The sequence below is a fragment of the Erigeron canadensis genome, chromosome 6 (assembly GCF_010389155.1).
Source record: "Erigeron canadensis isolate Cc75 chromosome 6, C_canadensis_v1, whole genome shotgun sequence".
In the NCBI taxonomy this organism is placed as follows: Eukaryota; Viridiplantae; Streptophyta; class Magnoliopsida; order Asterales; family Asteraceae; genus Erigeron; species Erigeron canadensis.
The window spans coordinates 34,308,306-34,327,598 of NC_057766.1; the positions used below are offsets into that span (position 1 = coordinate 34,308,306).

The 19,293-nt window shown below is 32.3% G+C and overlaps 1 protein-coding gene across 1 annotated transcript; it reads left to right on the top strand.

Moving 5' to 3' along the window:
- The first annotated feature begins 15,650 nt into the window (after nt 1-15,650).
- LOC122603611 (uncharacterized protein At3g27210-like) lies at nt 15,651-18,196 on the top strand. Its single transcript, XM_043776363.1, has 3 exons — nt 15,651-15,970; nt 17,195-17,272; nt 17,508-18,196. Exons 1-3 carry the CDS (start codon nt 15,757-15,759, stop codon nt 17,927-17,929), a joined length of 714 nt encoding a protein of 237 aa, XP_043632298.1. The 5' UTR covers nt 15,651-15,756; the 3' UTR covers nt 17,930-18,196.
- The last annotated feature ends 1,097 nt before the right edge of the window (nt 18,197-19,293 follow it).

Consider the following 19,293-nt stretch of genomic DNA (forward strand, 5'->3'; position numbering starts at 1 on the left):
AAAGAACTACTTACAATACAACAGTAACGCATAAAAAGTTACAGGTGTTGATTTTAGAAGCTTATATGTCAAAATTTAAGGTTCAAAAAATTAGAAAATAGTGTACCATTTTGTCAAACAGAGAATACATGTGCACGTGGCTACACATGCTCCTCATTGGTACTCCAAGAAAGCCTAAACATATAATAACAAAATGTTTCTTACCTCCCTTGCACAGAAAATAAATTTTCATTGATATAAACTTTCTAACCAATATTATATTGGGAAAAGTATTTGTGTATTATATGAAAGAAATTTTAGTCGGGTTCATTGTATGTAAGTAACATGTTAAAACTGAACGAATCATGTAAGAATTCAACGTGGCACCACCAGACATCTCATACATGGCCCAATGAGAGACCTCAACATCAGCTTGTTTACACAATTCATTCAGTTTTTACAGATTACTTACATACAATGAACCGGACTAAAGTTTCTTTCATACAATAATAACTGACCACAAGTTACATACACACACAGATACTTTTCCCTATTATATTATATGATACGGAAGCTCTATTTTCATGTGTTTCGTGTACATATATAAACAGGTTTTAGGTAAAATAAAATAAGTATTAAATTAAAATAAATAAAACAATAGGTTTATCTTCATTGAAAATTACCGTGCATCATGAAAATCATCATGCATCAATTGCTTCGTAAATCTTCGTGCACCATGATCTAAAGATCAAGATCTTGTCTTATTTGTTTTACTTTAATATTTGTTTTACAATACTTAACCCCTATATAAACATGTTTAATAAAAACTAAGCGTATTCTTTTAAAGTCTCTTTTTAGGCTGTATTTTTGAGTTTATTGTTTAAAGAAAGAAAGTCTAAGTGGTTGGAAAAGAAATGACTTAACTTTTTTTTTTTCCAAATCATCCTATAAATGGAATGATTGTATTTGAACTAGTTTGATAAAATTTTACATCCACTTCATCTCATCTCATTTCTTTTCACTCTACGAGCATGGTACCAGCACAATGAGCCGGCGATGACGGCGGTGTGATGGCGGTGACGGATGGTGATGGTAGTAGCAACGTTAAATGATGCAGGTAATTAATGGAGAGGCGTTTGATTTAAAATGGGTAGTAGAGATATTTTATAAAATAAAAAACTAATTGTGTAATATAATATTAAGAGTTTGTGGTGATTTAGTTCATTAAGAATAGTTTGTAGATGTAGTATGGGTTGAAAATGTGTTGAATAGTTTAGGGTATTTTGGATTTTTTAAAATAAAAAGTTGAAAGAAGGAAATGGTAGTTTATTTATAAAAGAGTAAAGATAAAGATAATATCCTTTAGCATTTTTTTTTCTTACCATAAAAAACTTGAGAACATACTTGCTTTTGAGGTTAATTGTATTATTTGTATGCCCATAAGCAAAAAATATATCCAAGCTTTATCATAAATTGTTATAAACTTACAATACATAAACTTCTAACCGATCATGCCCATTTCAAAAGCTCTCTTAGGCCCCAAAATCACTTGAGAATTGAGATGCCCCTAGTTAACGACATGACCATTCAAACAACAATTGTCAACAAAAGTAGTTCAATGTCGGTTTCATTGTGAATTTGTGATGAATGATGAAATTTTTGTAGTGGTATACTGGAGTCAGTTATTTTTATTAATGGCAGTCAAAAGAGTTTAAAAAAGTGTTCTACACTCATTCTTTTTTTTACTTAATAGACTTAATAATTATGAACTTAATGCATTCAGTTAAATTTTATGTTTTTTTTTTACTTAATAAACAAAAATAACCGTGAATTACTTATTTTTTACTTAATACATTCAGACATTTTTTATACATTAAATTACTTAATACACTCAGCATTTAATGTAAAAAAAAAAACGGTCAACCCTATCTACAAAAGTATTGGACTATTGGAATTTGGAAGTCATTAAGAGTTAAGATGCACTTTTACATTGGGCTAGATAAGCCCATAATATGTCAGCCTTAAATATATCAGCCCAAATACTTGCTTGTTTTAACGAATCCATGAATCCATCTAAATCAAAAGAAAAAAAAAAGATTGCAAGTAAAATAACTAACACTTAACGCCGTTTTTTTTTTTCCAGATTTTTGAGTCATAATATCGTTTTCAACAATGTACAAGAGGTTGAAATCTGAGATGTATATAGCTTTATATCACTTAAGTGCGATGATAGAGGCTTTAGTCTTTTAAAGAAAAGACGAAAGTTTAAATCCTGACAAGGTGACAATGATGTAATATTGAATTCATAGAATAAAAAAACAAAACAAAACAAAACAGGTTATCCACTTTAGTTGATAGATTAACATCTACGTATTTGTATCCAATACTTTTACAGAACGATAAAAGCATAATACACAAGAAAGGTCAAAGGTGCCCAAACAATCCATATAAATTTGCTTTTACCAATTAATATACTGGAGTCTAAAACGCAATAAACTAGGCAAAGTATTCGTGTATGACAATGATTAAGGCGAGTTGAGCCGGATTGGAGAAAAAAAGAGTTTGATTCAATTTTGGCCAAACTTGATTAAAAAAAATATAAAAAAAATAACTCGTTCAATTCGTTTAAAATTTGGTTTAAAGTATATAGACAGCTGTGCAAATGTTTCTAAACATATCTATAATGTCCTGCAAACAATTATATAGACCTATAAACATGCTATACATAAGTATGATTTCAAAATTTACGAACATGGTACCCGCCAATACGGCGGCGAATCGGCGATAACGGTAGTGTGATGGTGGCGACGGATGGTGACGGTGGTGGTGGCATCAATTGGTGTAGGTAAACGTATTTGATTTAAAAGGGGTTAGTAAAGATATTATATAATATAATGGACTAATAGTGTAATTTAATATTAAAGGTTGATGGTGATTTAATTCATTAAGGGTATTTTGGTCAATTCGCATGTCTCATTTTTTTTAAACTTTCAACATGAGCTTATAATTTTTATATAGTAAAATATAGATGTATGTAAATTCCAATCCTAACATTTCAATCTAGGATTTCGAGTAACCCGTAGCACAAAAATAGTCACTAACCTCAATTTTTTATAAGAGTTTTAGCAAAATAACGCTAATGACTAGATACTTATGATTTTTAAGCATTTTTCAATGACTTTTCACTAATATTAGCATTTTATAAGAATTTTAGAGCTCTTGGTATTTTCATTTTCCATCTAGTTACTAGAATACATATCTATAAGTTTGTTACAATAAAAAACTTTCAAAATTTTAAAATTATCCACAGTGACGGAAATCCCAAATTTCGTTAACCCATAGCACTAATAAAAAAATCAACGCCATTTGAAAATATCTACATTACATGGATTAACCCGGGTTTCCCCACCTTTAGTGTAGTTTCGTACCTGTAACATTCTTAAGCTACTCTTCACCTGATGTGTTTGTTGGGTTATATAACTATTATCAAATCAAATCACAAAGCATGCAACGAAAGACAAGATCTATGCAGTTTAATTTATTAATCAAAGTATAGAATATGTACCTTATAATGAAGAGATTAAAACAACCTCTCTACGATTGCACACTCAACGTTGGAACGTATGTATGCTAGTACTTGATCACGAACCGAACAACCCTTTGTTTCTTGCTATAATTTTCGATCCCAAACAAAAACCAAAAACCCCTTTTATCTTGTTGAAGTCGAATGAACCAAGAGGGAGGGAGAGAGAAGAGATTTTTAGGTTTTAGAAAACCTAATTAATTGTGTGTGTAAAACAATTAACCTAGGCATCTATTTATAGTGTTTAGGAAACTTAATGACCAAGTCTTGAGGGTTTTGAGGCCCTAGTCGACCGTCCCCCACCCCTATAACATTCTAGAGGGGTTTCCTAATTGTTTCCTAATTCCAACTCTTCTCCGTTAAGTCCGTTAGTTAAGTACCGTTAACTTTTAACTCTTTTAACGAACCTCCGTTAGTTTTTCGTGATCAAATTAATTAATAAATTACATTTAATATATTAATCAATTTATAGTTACATTCACGTTGAGGTGTGACCCCGTAGACTTAAATATTTTTCGGACATATGTTCATTTTACGTGATCATATTCTAATAGCTCCCTCTTGAGCTCGTAATGAATGAAGGTAATAACATTGGTAAGCGTCTAGCAACACACCAATGCTCCCGAAAACATTTAAGTATAGTTTTAAACGGTTAAGACATTTATTATCCTTTTATTCCGATACCTTTGTTAAATATGAATATGGATCGAGATCATTTCATAATTTAACGATTATGTTTCTCACTCTATAACTAATTAATGATTACCAAATATAATCGAGAATAATCTGGATTTATTTGGGCACGACCATGCAAACATCTTAATTAGTCCTAATGAGGGCGCCAAACGGTATCATGCTTCAATTTCAAATTGAAAGAACAAATCCTATATTGACTACACGTGTCAGTCATCATATTTCACGACGCTTTCTGAAAATAGCCCTTTATGTACCCCCTTATTCAGGTGAGTTAGAACTATATCTAATAAGTGTTATTCATATATGCTGACCTACTTGTATCTCAAGTCAAAGGATCAATAAAAGTAACCATTTGCGAATTTCACTCAATGACAATGATCCATAAAGTGATAATTCGTTAGTGGGGTAGTCCGATATGCATCCGCTATGGATATCATGTGAGTTTGGTGGGATCCATCCATTACATATTCCAAGAATATAACTAATTACTCACATTTGTCTTCGTTTAATTATATTCCCATATAATTAATCGACAATGGACAATTTAGAATATTTAATAATATATAAAATATTAAATGAAATATTCAAGGATTAAACATGCAAATATAGGACACAATTTAAAATTGAATGAAATTAAACATATCAAGTACTTTATTTCATTATAGAAAATATAAATTGTTTAACATCCCTTATCCAAATACCGAAACAACAGATTTACATGAAATAACTAGCTAATTTAAGTCCTATGCCCTCGGCATGCCTTTCAAGCCTGGGCCTAGACAAAGCTTTTGTGAAAGGATTAGCTAAGTTAAAATCTGTGTGAACTTTGAGTAATAATGTCTGGCACATTTCTGAACTCCAGGTTCGTTGGCAATGATTAATGCACCGGTATTATCACAGTACAAATCAGTGGGTAATTCATTTGAGGGGATCACGTCAAGCCCGCTAATGAACTTCCTTATCCAGACTGCTTCCATTGCAGCTTCTGAGGCGACAATGTACTTAGACTCTGTTGTAGACACGGCAACTGTGGTTTTTAGCTCATAAAATTCCACCGTGCCTTCATTTAAACAATGAAGACGTATCCCGAATGATATTTCGAATCATATTTATCAGTCTGAAATCCAACATCACAAATTCTATTACCATTTGAATTTTTGATCGGGATTTCAACCATACACCAAGAATAATTCTTTAGTAGCACACATGTACTTAAGAATATTCTTTATAGCAATTCAATGATCCTATCCAGGATTTTGCTGATAGTGGCTAACTATATTTTGCGTGAACGCAATATCAGGTCTAGTGCATCTTATCGCATACATAATAGATCCCACAACCGAAGCATAAGGGATTTTTCGCATACGCTCCACCTCATTAGGGGTAGAAGCACTGTTCTTGCTAGATAAGTTAAGTCTTTGCATGAGTGACCTTATCAATATAAGCACTTTGACTTAATCTAAACAACCGCTTTGATCTATCTTAGTAGATCTTGATTCCAAGAATAAATGCCGCTTCTCCTAAATCTTTCATGGCAAAACACTTTCCAAGATGGGATTTCACATCTTGCAACATTGGAATGTGTTTTCCTATGATTAATATGTCATTGACATATAAGAAAAGGAAAGTAACATTACTCCCACTAGCTTTGCGATATACACATGGCTCATCGGGATTTTGAACGAAACCAAACTTTTTGATTTCTTCATCAAACCGTTTATTCCAACTTCTTGATGCTTGCTTTAGTCCATAAATGGATCTTTGAAGCTTGCATACTTTGTTGGGATGTTTCGGATCAATAAAACCTTTCGGTTGATCCATATAGACTTCTTCATCCAAGTAACCATTTAAGAAGGCAGTCTTAATATCCATTTGCCATATCTCAAAGTCATAGTACGCAACTATGGCTAAGAGAATCCTAATAGCTCTAATGTCTGCAACTGGAGAAAAGGTTTCATCATAATCAACACCGAAACGTTGAGTATAACCTTTCGCCACGAGACGAGCTTTATAGGTGTGTACATTTCCATCCATGTCCGTCTTCTTTTTGAAGATCCACTTACACCCAACAGTTTGAGCATTTTGTGGAAGATCAACCAAGTTCCAGACTTGATTGTCTTTCATGGATTTCATTTCCACCTTCGTAGCTTTAAGCCATTTGTCAGATTCCGGATCTGATAATGCAGCTTTGAAATTCAGAGGCTCATCGAGATCTCCAACAACGTCTTCTTCTAGCATCAGACATAGTCTTTTGGTAGGACGTCTAGTCCTTTCGGACCTACGAAGTGGAATCGCTTCATTATCATCGACTTGAGGTTCATCACTTTGAACATTCCCCCCCCCCCCAAGTTAATGATTGCTAGTATCTTCAGAAGGTGACACATCTTCCTCTAGAGTCTCATCAAGTTCTACAATCCTCCCACTGTTCTTTTGAACTAACTTCTTTTCAAAGAACTCAGCATAACGAGCAACACGAACAGTGTTTTTGGCGGGATCATAGAAGTCGTAACCCATCGTTTCCTTAGGGTATCTGACAAAGATGCACTTAGTAGTCCTGGGTTCAAGTTTGTCACGCGTATCGCGCTTCACAAGTGCCTCACATCCCCAAACTCTTAAGTAAGACAAATTAGGGACATCACCATGCCATAATTCGTACGGTGTCTTGTCAACCTTCTTGGTTGGAACCATATTGAGAATGCGTACAACAGTCTCTAGAGCATAATCCCAAAACGAAAATGGGAGAGTTGTACGGGTCATCATTGATCTCACCATGTCTAGCAGAGTTCGATTTCTCCTTTCAAACACTCCATTATGTTGAGGAGTGTATGGAGGAGTAAGCTGTTGGATAATGCCACATGCTTTAAGATAATCCTTAAACTCCTGGCTTAAGTATTAACCACCTCTATCAGAACGAAGAATCTTGATGGTTTTACCGAGTTGATCTTCTACTTCATTTTTAAACTCTTTGAATGTTTCAAAGACTTCATGTTTATGTTTAAGCAAGTAAACATAACCATAACGACTGAAATTATCCGTAGAATAATGAAGTAGCTAGCATTTTTCCTTGACATATGTCTAAAAGGGCTACATACATCGATATGTATTAGTCCAAGTAGTTCCTTAGCCCTCTCCGGTTTTATGCGGAAAGGGTATTCTCGTTATATTGCTGAAAATACAAGATATGCATTTGTCAAATGATTCATCATTTGATTGTAAGATCCCTTCACATTGAAGTTTTTCAATGCTTTTCTTGCTAACGGTAATTCGAAAGACACGCATTTATCAAACGATTCATCATTTGATTTGTAAGATCTCTTCACATTGAAGACTTTTAATGCGTATCTTGCTACTTATAATGCCGAAGACACGCATTTATCAAATGATTCATCATTTGATTTGTAAGATATCTTCACATTGAAGTCTTTAAATGCGTTTCTTGACAAAAATTAAACAAGATGACCATGTCAAAGATAGAGTCCAAGTTAACTTGACTCTTTTGCTATTGAATTATCATTTGAATCTCATCAACATTTATAATTCAGTTAAGAAAATACTTGAAGAACTGGTTAAACCAACTTGCTTCTTCTTCTTGTTCAACTCAGCTAGATACTTAGGACAATTCCTCTTCCAGTGTCTCATTATAGCATAGTGATGACAAGCCTGGTCTTTTAGCCATATGCTCCTTTTTCCAAAGGGTCTTTTAAGGTTTTGAGACTAAACACTTTGTTTTCTCTTACCTAAGTTCTTGCCTTTAGCTTTACGGTTGTTTTGCTTTCTAAACCATTCCCCCCTTGATCATAAGACCTTGGGGTATCTCAGATTTCTTGGAAGGTTTTCTTCATACTCAATCAACTTGATATGAAGTCCAACTATGCAAATATGCAATTAGTTTAATAAGAATTGACAGAAGATACACATAGTTTAATCCTTTCCATAATGCTCAAAGTAACTCTTCATCTTGAGTACATGAGCATTTTCCGATTTCCCATACTCGTGTTCAAGTTATGGAGTGACTCAATTAGCTAAAGTATTTCAACTCCAACTTGTTTTCCGTACATAGATTTGAGTTATTTGATCATATCACACGGATTTTGCAATCCGAATTGCCTTTTGAAGCTCAGGAGACATGCTTCTAGCATCAAATAAGCAACCTCAATATGTCTATTGTACCGAGTATTTTATGCTTCCAACTGCAAAGCAGTGACATTCGCATTAGGAATAGTGGTATCTGAGTTTCAATGACATCGGAATTCTTTTCAACTCTTAGAACAATTCTCTATTGACAAAAACAGTCATTGAAATTGGTTTTAGAAAGTTTTCTCTTTCTAGCATCGACCTGAAAGCCGATTGGTGTATGTTTTGTGAAGGATTTGTTGCCTTTTACAAAACAGATTCAAGTTCAATTATCGGTATTTTCGATAATAAATCCTTAAGAAATTAATTACCCAATGTTTATAAAATAAACAATTAATTTCATTAAGGCTAGGATCCAATTGACATGCAACCATTTCATCAGTTGATCTGCTAGAAATGATTGCACTCAAAAGGTAAGTGACGAGCAATAATTGCATTACAAGTGCAATTCCTAGAAAGTATGGGACCTACGTAAGACGCTCGATTCATCAAGTGATCTTTTGCAGTCATGTTTTGTCCCATCTTTTGCCACGGGTCAAGGTCTCACCACTTAACTCGCTTTAAGTCGTCCAACTAAGAATGTGCAAAATTGACCACCACTGTGTACCAGTGAATGGGTTTTGCCATGCAATCGCCATTTCACCACTGTGTACCAGTGAGTAAAACAACGATCCCATGTGTCCTTGACAAATTGGATGGCAAATGACTTAAGTTTATTGGGTCATTCAATTTGATATGTGATCAAAAAGTTATGTTTCGAAGATTCATGCATATCTTCTAAACATAATATTTAATAAAATCATTTTTATAGTCTTAACAACACAAGAGAGCTCGGCAGCTCCATTTGAACGCACAAAGAAGCGCAAGGGCAAAGGTTTGCGATGAACGCAATTAAAAATCCGCCCTTTTAGAAGGCTAGCGCACTCCGACTTATACCTCTCTTAGAGTTTGTTCAAATGGGTGAGCCGGTGTATCTCAAGGTTGTAAGACTCCAATTTTATTAAAAAATCTCTATTTCGATATTGCTTAGTCAAGTTTATATTTTCTCAAAAACAATTTTACATCACAATTTATATCACAATAAATATGTAAAATCATAAACTTACTAAAAATACAACTTAACAATTTAAGGTAAGTTACTAAATATACAACTTAACGATTTAAGGTAACTTACTAAATTTATAACTTAACAATTAAGGTAATAAACCTAATTTTGGTCACTATGGTATAAGATTTGGCTCCTCTTTCATAAGGAAAGAGACCAAATACATCAATTTCCTTGATTGCGTAAGCAAAAATCTAATAACAAATTATCTACCATAAATAAACAAGTTGCTGATTTGGAAAATCCAGCAGCTTCACGACCAAATCTGGCCCTGAATAAGGCCGAACTGGGCTTAGCACAAAACACGAAAGTTGTAGCCCTATGAGTCAAGCATCTACTGTAAAAAATTGAGCTTCCAACTCCTTACGGTTTATTAGTTATGATTTTTTTAGTGAACTGGTGTCAAACAGAAAATTTCACAAAGCATAATCACATTGTCACACAACTAATTCTTCAATTATCTAGCATAATTAACCCTAATGATCAAGATTTCATATCAATATATCTAAGTAAGAATCATGAATGATTTGCATGAAAAATTCATGATTTTTACTTCTTTTTAACCATTAAAAATAAAGGTACACATATAATCACATGCAATTTATCATATAAACATGCAATTAATCAAAACTTGGATTAGAAACCCTAAAAAAAACCTTTTTTTTTATTTTATTTTCTGGAATTTCGATCCATATATATATATATATATTAAAACTTTTTTCATATTTAAATAATGTAATTAAATTACAAAATCAATTTAACAATATATATATATAATCAAAATTTTTTTAAATCAAGAACCCTAAGCCCCCTTCAAGTTTTGATCTTTTGGTAATCAAAAAACATACATAGTAGGCTCGTGATACCACTGTTGGGTTATATAACTATTATCAAATCAAATCACAAAGCACGCAACGGAAGACAAGATCTATGCAGTTTAATTAATTAACCAAAGTATAGAATATGTACCTTATAATGGAGAGATTAAAACAAGAACAAGGTTTAAATAACCTCTCTACGATTGCACACTCAACGTTGGAACGTATGTATGCTAGTATTTGATCACGAACCGAACAACCCTTTGTTTCTTGCTATAATTTTCGACCCAAACAAAAACCAAAAACTCCTTTTTTCTTGTTGAAGTCGAACAAACCAAGAGGGAGGGAGAGAGAAGAGATTTTTAGGGTTTTAGAAAACTTAACTAATTGTGTGTGTAAAACAATTAACCTAGGCCTCTATTTATAGTGTTTAGGAAACTTAATGACCAAGTCTTGAGGGTTTTGAGGCCCTAGTCGACCGTCCCCCACCCCTAGAACATTCTAGAGGGGTTTTCTAATTGTTTCCTAATTCCAACTCTTCTCCGTTAAGTCCGTTAGTTAAGTACCGTTAACTTTTAACTCTTTTAACGAACCTCCGTTAGTTTTTCGTGATCAAATTAATTAATAAATTACATTTAATATATTAATCAATTTATAGTTACATTCACGTTGAGGTGTGACCCCATAGGCTTAAATATTATTCGGATATACGTTCATTTTACGTGATCATATTTTTAACAGTGTTCGGTTAGAAGTTTTTAGTAACTAACTCGCAACTTCGCAAGCTTTTCAACATAAAATCCCTATTAATATAAAAGCTTTTAGAACATCTGCAAAAGTTTTAAAAAGTTTAACAGTCTTTAAAATGAAAATTACCGGAAAAAGTTTGAAAAGTAAGTCTCATCTATTAAGTCATAACTTTCACCTACTGCTTTTGTCAAATATATACCAAGCTTAACGTATAATTTGTTTCACTTAAAAGCTACTAGGTCGTAGTCCGCTCAAATAATAGCAAAGTTTAGAGCCATAATAAATTGATTATGGTTTTACACTTTTACTTATTTATTGACGGGAAATAAGTAAATCCATAATCAATTTTTTACATGAATGAACATTTGCAACAACAATGACACATGACCCGTTAGTTTTGTGGCCGATATGATTATAAGCCAACACCTATCCTTCCCAGGAAATAAAATGCCAAATTAGATATTTATGCTAAAAATTCACAAGTTGTTCGCAATGTTTTAAAAACCGGTATACCGGCGTAGAAAATTTTTCCGGTATTATCGGTAATACCGGAAATATCGGCCGGTATGACTATTTTTAATTTATTATATTTTTGTGTAAAAATCCTACAAAACTTGTTACAATTTAACAAAATTAGTCAAAATACAATTATAATTTACTCAAAAATAATACCAAATATGTATTTAATAACAAAATATAGGTTTTAAAGTTCACAAATAACAAAAAATAACATTAAAGTATCATAAAAATAATTTTTTAAAAAAATCAAAATTTATTTTTTGAAAATACCGGAAATACCGGTATGATAATACCGGAAAATACCAGGAATACCGGCCGGTATTGAATAGTGAAAATACCGGACTTAAAATACCAGCGTGGTCTCCGGTACCGATAATACTGGTAATACCGGTCGGTATTTACCGGTATTTAAAATATTGGTTGTTCGTAACTTTGCATGCTTACTTAGAAATCACGTGTCCAAATATCTAAAGAATTTGGAACTTAGATTTTTGTTACTACTACATAATGGGGTATTTGTTACCGTTAATTTTACACGGATGTGAAAATAGATGTGTAAATTTGTTAAAATACAATTTGTTACACGGCTTTAAGGTCACAACTGTGTAAAATTAAAAACGCGGAGATACATGTTACGGCAAAATTATCTAATAATATCTTGCTCTACAAATATCTTAAAATATATCAACCCATGTTAGTATTTTACAGGGGTTTATTTTAGTGACAACAATGTTATGTTACATTATTTATAATTTTACTCATAAACTATTTCAATATTCTTGACTTAATCAATGTAAGATATTGAACTTGATCTTTTCATCATGAGACCAGAGCTCATGACATCCAACTAAAGCTTAAATAACTTGCATATTCTAATGTCGAATTTATAAGTTAAAATAACGAGTTACTTTTGAATTTATTGATTAACTTATGATTTTTTTTTTATGTTTTTTTATAGGTCTTCAAAATATATATATATATATATATATCATTTTATTTTATTTTTAAGTTTTCACGCGTTCTCAATTTTTGATTCATGCATTTAATAAGCTTTTCGAGGCATAAAACAAAGTTTGATGAATAGACAAAGTTCGATGACATAGAAAAAATATAAACAAATAATGTAACTGATTAGATTAGGACCATTAACATTAATTAATTATAAGGTTTGGAGGTTTATGTCCATAAAATTGGTCATTTTGATTGACATTGACTAGTCTAATAAACTTAACTCGTTTTTGTGTGTGAATTTGATTGTTAGAATAAAATATAACATGAGTTTAGATTAGTTTTAAGTCAATTTGTTAAAAATCTAAACAATGTTTTTAGTGACTAATGAAACGTGAATTAAGAAAAGAAAAAAAAACATATGACCATGTTATGCCTCCTTGTTGATGATCAAAAAACCTAACCCCCTATTGCTACTACCTGTCTCATTTTTTGGATTCACATATAAAATATGGGTGTGTTTCGTGGGTGGATATAGATAAATGAATTTCGTGTATACATCATGGGTTTTTAATAAATTTGTTATTTGTTTATGTTATTTAATCTACTTAAAGTCATTGTTTTAATTTTATCTTTACCTAATATAACTATAGTACCATTAATAAAATATATTATAATATAAATGATTCAATCTATAAAATAACTACAATATATACCATTTTTTATATCAAAAACTTTTATATTAATAATTACGTACCGTTGTCATCATCACCCACTCGCTACGACCACCACCACACCGTTGCCGCTACCGTCATTTCTACCGCATCATGCGACCATACGTCTACTAACAGAAAATGAAATTGCCCGTTAGTTTAGTTTACACCGCCATTTTACTTCCCGATAATGCCATCCATGACAAAGATAAGAACATTGACAAAAGTAAAAGTAACCAAGTCATTATTAAAGTTATACATCACTTCATATTGAACGAATATCATGCTAACAATATCTTTCTATCTGTTAATACGATTGATAGGCTAGAAGAAAACAATGACTAAAAGAAAGATATAAAAATGTGATTGAAAAGTAAGTTAATAAATTAAAATAAAATTTATTAACAAGATTTAAGGGAAGTTAATTAATGAAAATAAAATTTATTAACAAGATTTAAGGGAAGTTAATTAATGAAAAGAAAAATATTAACAAGATTATATAACATTTGTGCTAGAATTAAGCCTACATTGTGAATTACAACTTCAACAATTACTTTAAAAAAAAATAACTTCAATTAATTTTATTATAAAAAAGGTTTATGACTTAATTAATTTCAGTATTTGTAATTTCATTTAATATAATATAAAATATGTGATATACAGTAATATCAAATGATGACCGGTGAAAGATACGTAATGCAAAAATAAAATTTATTATAAAGTTATAGTGACAGGAAGATTTATTCACTTTTCCTTAAGAAAAAAAAAAAAAGTTTTGCTATGCCCTTACTTTGACAATTCAATTAGATAGGGATGCAATTTTTTAACTTATGCTCCATTTAAGCATAGTTATATAGAGAAAAGTTAAATTAGGGACTGTTTGGGACTCCTTTTACTTCCTTCTCTGACCACCACCATGATCCTCCGGCGACGGCGATCATCTCCGGCGAGACTTACACATGTGTAAGTATCTTACACATGTTTTAAGTACAATTTTTTTTAGGTAGATCACCCATCACCGGTCACCCCCTATGACTTATCACACTATGACCTATCACCCTCAATGACCTATCACCCCCAGCAGCTTTGGTTTATGAATATCCTTAAGGGCGAAGCCCGCTCCGAATCATAATTTTTATTCAACTTACACATGTGTAACTTACACATGTGTAAGTCTCGCCGGAGATGAATTTGGCCGGAGATGATCAGTGGTGATTATATCTGATGAAAATGGACGGTCTAGATCGAATCCTTAACAGTCCCTAAATAAGGAGTCCCTAATCTAACCCACCCTAGTAATATATATATATATATATATATATATAGGGGAAAGATAATTTGAGACCAACTAAAAAAAATCCAAAAAAGGACCATTGATTTTCGTAAGTTACACACCATCATCATGATCTACTATGATATACAAGACTTTTTTATAAAAACACTAAGACTTTTAAGCGACGGACCCACAGAAAAATCATGTGTAAGTTAACTTACACACTTACACATGTGTAAGTAACTTACACATGATTTTTCTATGGATCCATCGCCGGAAAGTCTTAGTGTTTTTACAAAAAAATCTTGTATATCGTAGTAGATCATGATGGTGTACAAAAATCAATGGTCCTAGTTGGTCCTAAAATAAGAGGTGGTCTAAAATTATCTCACCCCTATGTGTATATATATATATAACAATGAGTTAGTATTTAACAGTTAGCATTCGAAACATCACATTCAATTAGGCAGTTATGCGGTGTTCAAACCATACATGTCTGCGATGAAACTTAGGACTCTCGAAAACCCCCTAATAATCCGCTCCTACAGATATGTAAAGTGAGATTCGAATCCTTGTGGATATTCTCAAAGTTAAAAGATCTTACTAATAGATCACCAACCCAATGAGTTTATCTAAACTACTTCATAAACCAACAATCAAAAAATCAAAATTGTTCATTGCGCAATATAAATTGTATGAAATTTTGACACTAGTTAGCTACACAAACCATAATTCTACAAACTAATTACTCGAACTAGTTCTCCACCAATTAAGTTAACTTTTTATCCACCGAGTTAACTATCACAACTTTCCACCGAGTTATATCTACTTTTCGCTACACACCAATATGGATAGTATTTCATAACTTTCACACAAATTTTAGCCTCTTTACTTTTACTTAAAAAACGAAAGCAGACATATATTGACAAAAAAAATATAAAAACTTTTTCAAACAAAGACTGCCAAAAAGTAAACCCACCAGCCCATATGAAGACACACACATGACATAACGTAACCATCCATATCAACAAACAAACAAACAAAAACAAGCCCAACCCAATTTACACCACTCCTTTTTCCCTTAATAATACAAATTTTTTCACTCTCTTCCTCACCCCCCCTGCACAACAACAAAAACTAGTAGGTAATGTTTGGTTAGAAACAGTATTTTTCTTCTTCTTATTGGGTACATATATTATAATTAAATTATAAAACAATATATACGCAGAGAGAAGAGAATGGGTTCATGTGTTTCATCACATAAAAAAAGAATGAAAAATAATAGTGGTAGTAAATCAGATATTGTTAGTATTAAAAATAATAATCATGATGATGATGATGATAATAATGTTATGATGATGATCCCGCCTTCTCCGATCAAAGAAAAAGTTGATCAAGTTAAGCCTCAGTGGGTCCCTCCGCTTCATTCATCTGCTCATTCACGTGATTTTGGTAACGCCTTTTTCTCTTTATTATTATTATTATTATTATAGTTTTTTAATTTCTAATTATTAATTATTGATATTGTTACGTGTTTGTTATGATTTTTAAAGGTGGGTGTTTTTTCTTTAGGATTTCGCTAATCGTAACTCTTTGACGCACCATAGTTATATAGTGTACATCATAATTGAGTACTTTAATATGATTTTTTTAAAAAATAGTGCATGTTTTGGTTACCAAAATCCTTTGTTTGTATAATCTAATAATTAGTAGCTTTTGAGTTTTGACAGACCAATGGGATTTTAGGTTTATGTGTTAGATTTTGTAATCAACATGTGGTGTTTTTGTGATAATGGGTTGGTGGGGCTATTGACCTTTTTGATTTTATTGGTATTTATTGTGATTTCTGAATTTTTTTTTTGTTAAATTTTGTTTATTATATTTGATTTTTTTTTTTTTATAACATATGATCATGATAATAAATATGATGCGTGCTGTTTGGATGGTTTTTTTGGTCGATAATCTGAATTATTTGTCATCTTATCTGCTTATTTTGGAAAAGGTTTAGACTTTATCAGAGCACATACATATGAAGCTTATTGAATATCTAATTATAGTGTCACTCTGTGGTGCCTCCTTCCCACCGGTGCAGACGGACATCAGGTTCACGAGTTTTTGGTTGTTTGCTGCTAATGAGTTTCCAACATGGTTTTGCTACTTTGTGTTTGATACTCTGTGCAAATGCTACGCGACATCCTCTAATAGTTAGTCCGAGTCACGCATCTTGGGTCAATGATTTATGGATCTTGTTAGTCCCATTTACATATGAATTAGTTGTGTTTCATCTGAAAACAGGTTGAATTGGCTTTAAATGAAACGAAAAAGAGTTACAAGGGGAAGGATCAAATGGATTGAACATTTCGAACATGTAGTTCTACTGTAATACTTAAGCTTACTGTAACCAGTATATATGAATGCATTATATATATATAAACACATGTGTGTGTGTGTGTTTTGGGGGCGTAGTGCTTGCTTAATTTGTAGTAAAAATGAACCTTTTTGTAAACCATTAACCAACCTTCGACAAGCCTGTGGTCATATAAACAGATTAGTGGATTTAAAATGCAATAGATGGCTCTACACTGAATCTTCAATGTGCCTGATAAATGTTATTCTTGATTATGTAAAAGATACTCCGCTTGAGTTTTGATTTATGTTTCTGTTTCATCATTGCAGGAAGTAAAGAGATGTTTTTCGACTCCCAAGCATGGTTAGACTCTGACTGTGAATCTGATTTCATGAGTGTAAATGGAGGTATGATATAATGATATTTGCTACATGTACATGACAGATTTATGCGTTTAACCAATGTATGCATTACCATAATGAAAAAAACAAAATGTAGACTTGTGTTATCATTACACATATTTATTAGTATTTACACTTTACAAAATTTTTGCTAAAGAATAGTTTCAGGGCATTTGTATATGCAGAAATGTTGATCATAATTGTTATACTTAGTGCTCTGTTTGAATTCCTGTATTTGCAGAATTTACCCCATCAAGAGGCAATACTCCCGTGCACCATAACTTCTCAACCGGAACCCCAATAATAAAGGGTGGTGCACCTACAGTTGATGACCACAAACCATCTATGACGACCCCATCTGATCCATCTCCAACTCTCATAAAGAAGAAAAAGAGGCTTTCTGATCTTTTCAGTGAAAGCATAAGAGAGAACCATTATAATGATGATGATGATGACGAAAACGAAGAACCAGCCAAAGATAATGAGGTGGCAAAGAGACCTGAAGCAGCTGCAGTTCATGGTGGTGGGTTAAAGCAAAAGAGGGAAAGGTGGGCGGAGATTGTTCATGTGAACGGCTGCTTACCTAGGGCGCTTTCTAGTTGTAGGCCTGTAAATACTCAACACATGGAAGCAAGAAAAAATAAGCCCGATCCCAAGCCTTGACAGTGCCTGTGATGCTCTATAATGAACAAGTTCTTGGACTCCCAGTCGTGAATGTATAGCAATGAGAAGTTCTATATCGGATATCCAATTATTATGTAAAGCCAAGTAAACTGTAGTAATTTTTCTTTGGGATTTGAACATAAATATGCATATCTGAGTTGTAGCTGAGGTTGTGTTTCAGGCGGGTTTGAGTACATTGTACTGAATGCATATTTCAGTTCATCTTTCTTAAACTTATAAATACAAACTTAAAAGAATGTTTTCTCAGGCTTGATAGGCTGAAACGAGGTCCCTGTTCTGGTTTTGAATCTGATAGAAGACCTATTCGTCAGTAAAACTTTGATCTGAATACTAACATGTTTGATTCTAACCTGATCTACGTCTGGTTTCGATGTGTTTTCAAAAAGTGAATATGTTAGTCGGGGAACTGATAGTGCTTGAAGTTTGAACAAGTTTTTTGTTACAGATATTATTGTAACAAATCTTACAGTCGACTTCCGAGCATGTCACAAAACTAGAATTCATTTAAAAACCTTGTGCATAGACATTATTTTGCAAGAACAACATAAAAAAACCTTTTAGGAATCGCTGTATTAATCCAATAACCATGATACGAGGACCGTGTTTGATGACGATGTCATTTGAAAGTGAAAATGGAAGTTTGATGTTCAAGAGACATGGAAGTTTGATGTGTTAGGATAGGATGGATCCCATCGATTCACCTCGTATGTACAATACCTTCATCCTAATCTACGTTTTTAGAACTTCATATGTGGGTTTAGGTTGTATTGGTAATGGTTACCTTAAAGGAAATGTTTTTTGTGCCAAACAGTGATCGACTTGAGACATTAAGATCACCAGATATTCCCTTTACCACTAAGCTAACTCCTTGTTGGTAGGATATGATGAAATGTACCTGCCTGTAAATATAGAGTGAATTTTGGCCGTTCCAAAGACTAAAGGTGTAAATATTTTGGATTTTTGTCGTTTTAGAGACTAAAGGTGTAATTATTTTGAATTTTTCAAAGACTAAAAGTGTAACTAATTTGAATGTTATAAAGTGTTTATTTAATTTTGTGTAAAAAAAATAAGAGTTAATAAAATATTGGAATAATAGGTTCATATAAAAGTGTAATGTTATTCATATGGCTGAAAGAAAAGGGAAATAAGTATTTTGCTATAACAAAGGGCCTAGATGACGGCAATTTTTCATCAAAGGATTTAAATTGAGAATTTATTATATTGTAACGCAAAAAGATAAAGATTTTCTAAAATTTATCAACTTTATAAATAAAAGTGGAAGGATTTCAATAGTTAATTAAAATTAAAGATAAAGATTCAAACTATATCGTTGAATCTTGATT

Excerpts from the sequence above, each read along its gene's own strand:
- LOC122603611 (XM_043776363.1), top strand. The coding sequence starts at position 15,757 with ATGGGTTCATGTGTTTCATCACATAAAAAAAGAATGAAAAATAATAGT. Across the intron at positions 15,971-17,194 it reads TGCTCATTCACGTGATTTTG|GAAGTAAAGAGATGTTTTTC; the intron begins GTAACGCCTTTT and ends TCATCATTGCAG. Across the intron at positions 17,273-17,507 it reads TTTCATGAGTGTAAATGGAG|AATTTACCCCATCAAGAGGC; the intron begins GTATGATATAAT and ends CTGTATTTGCAG.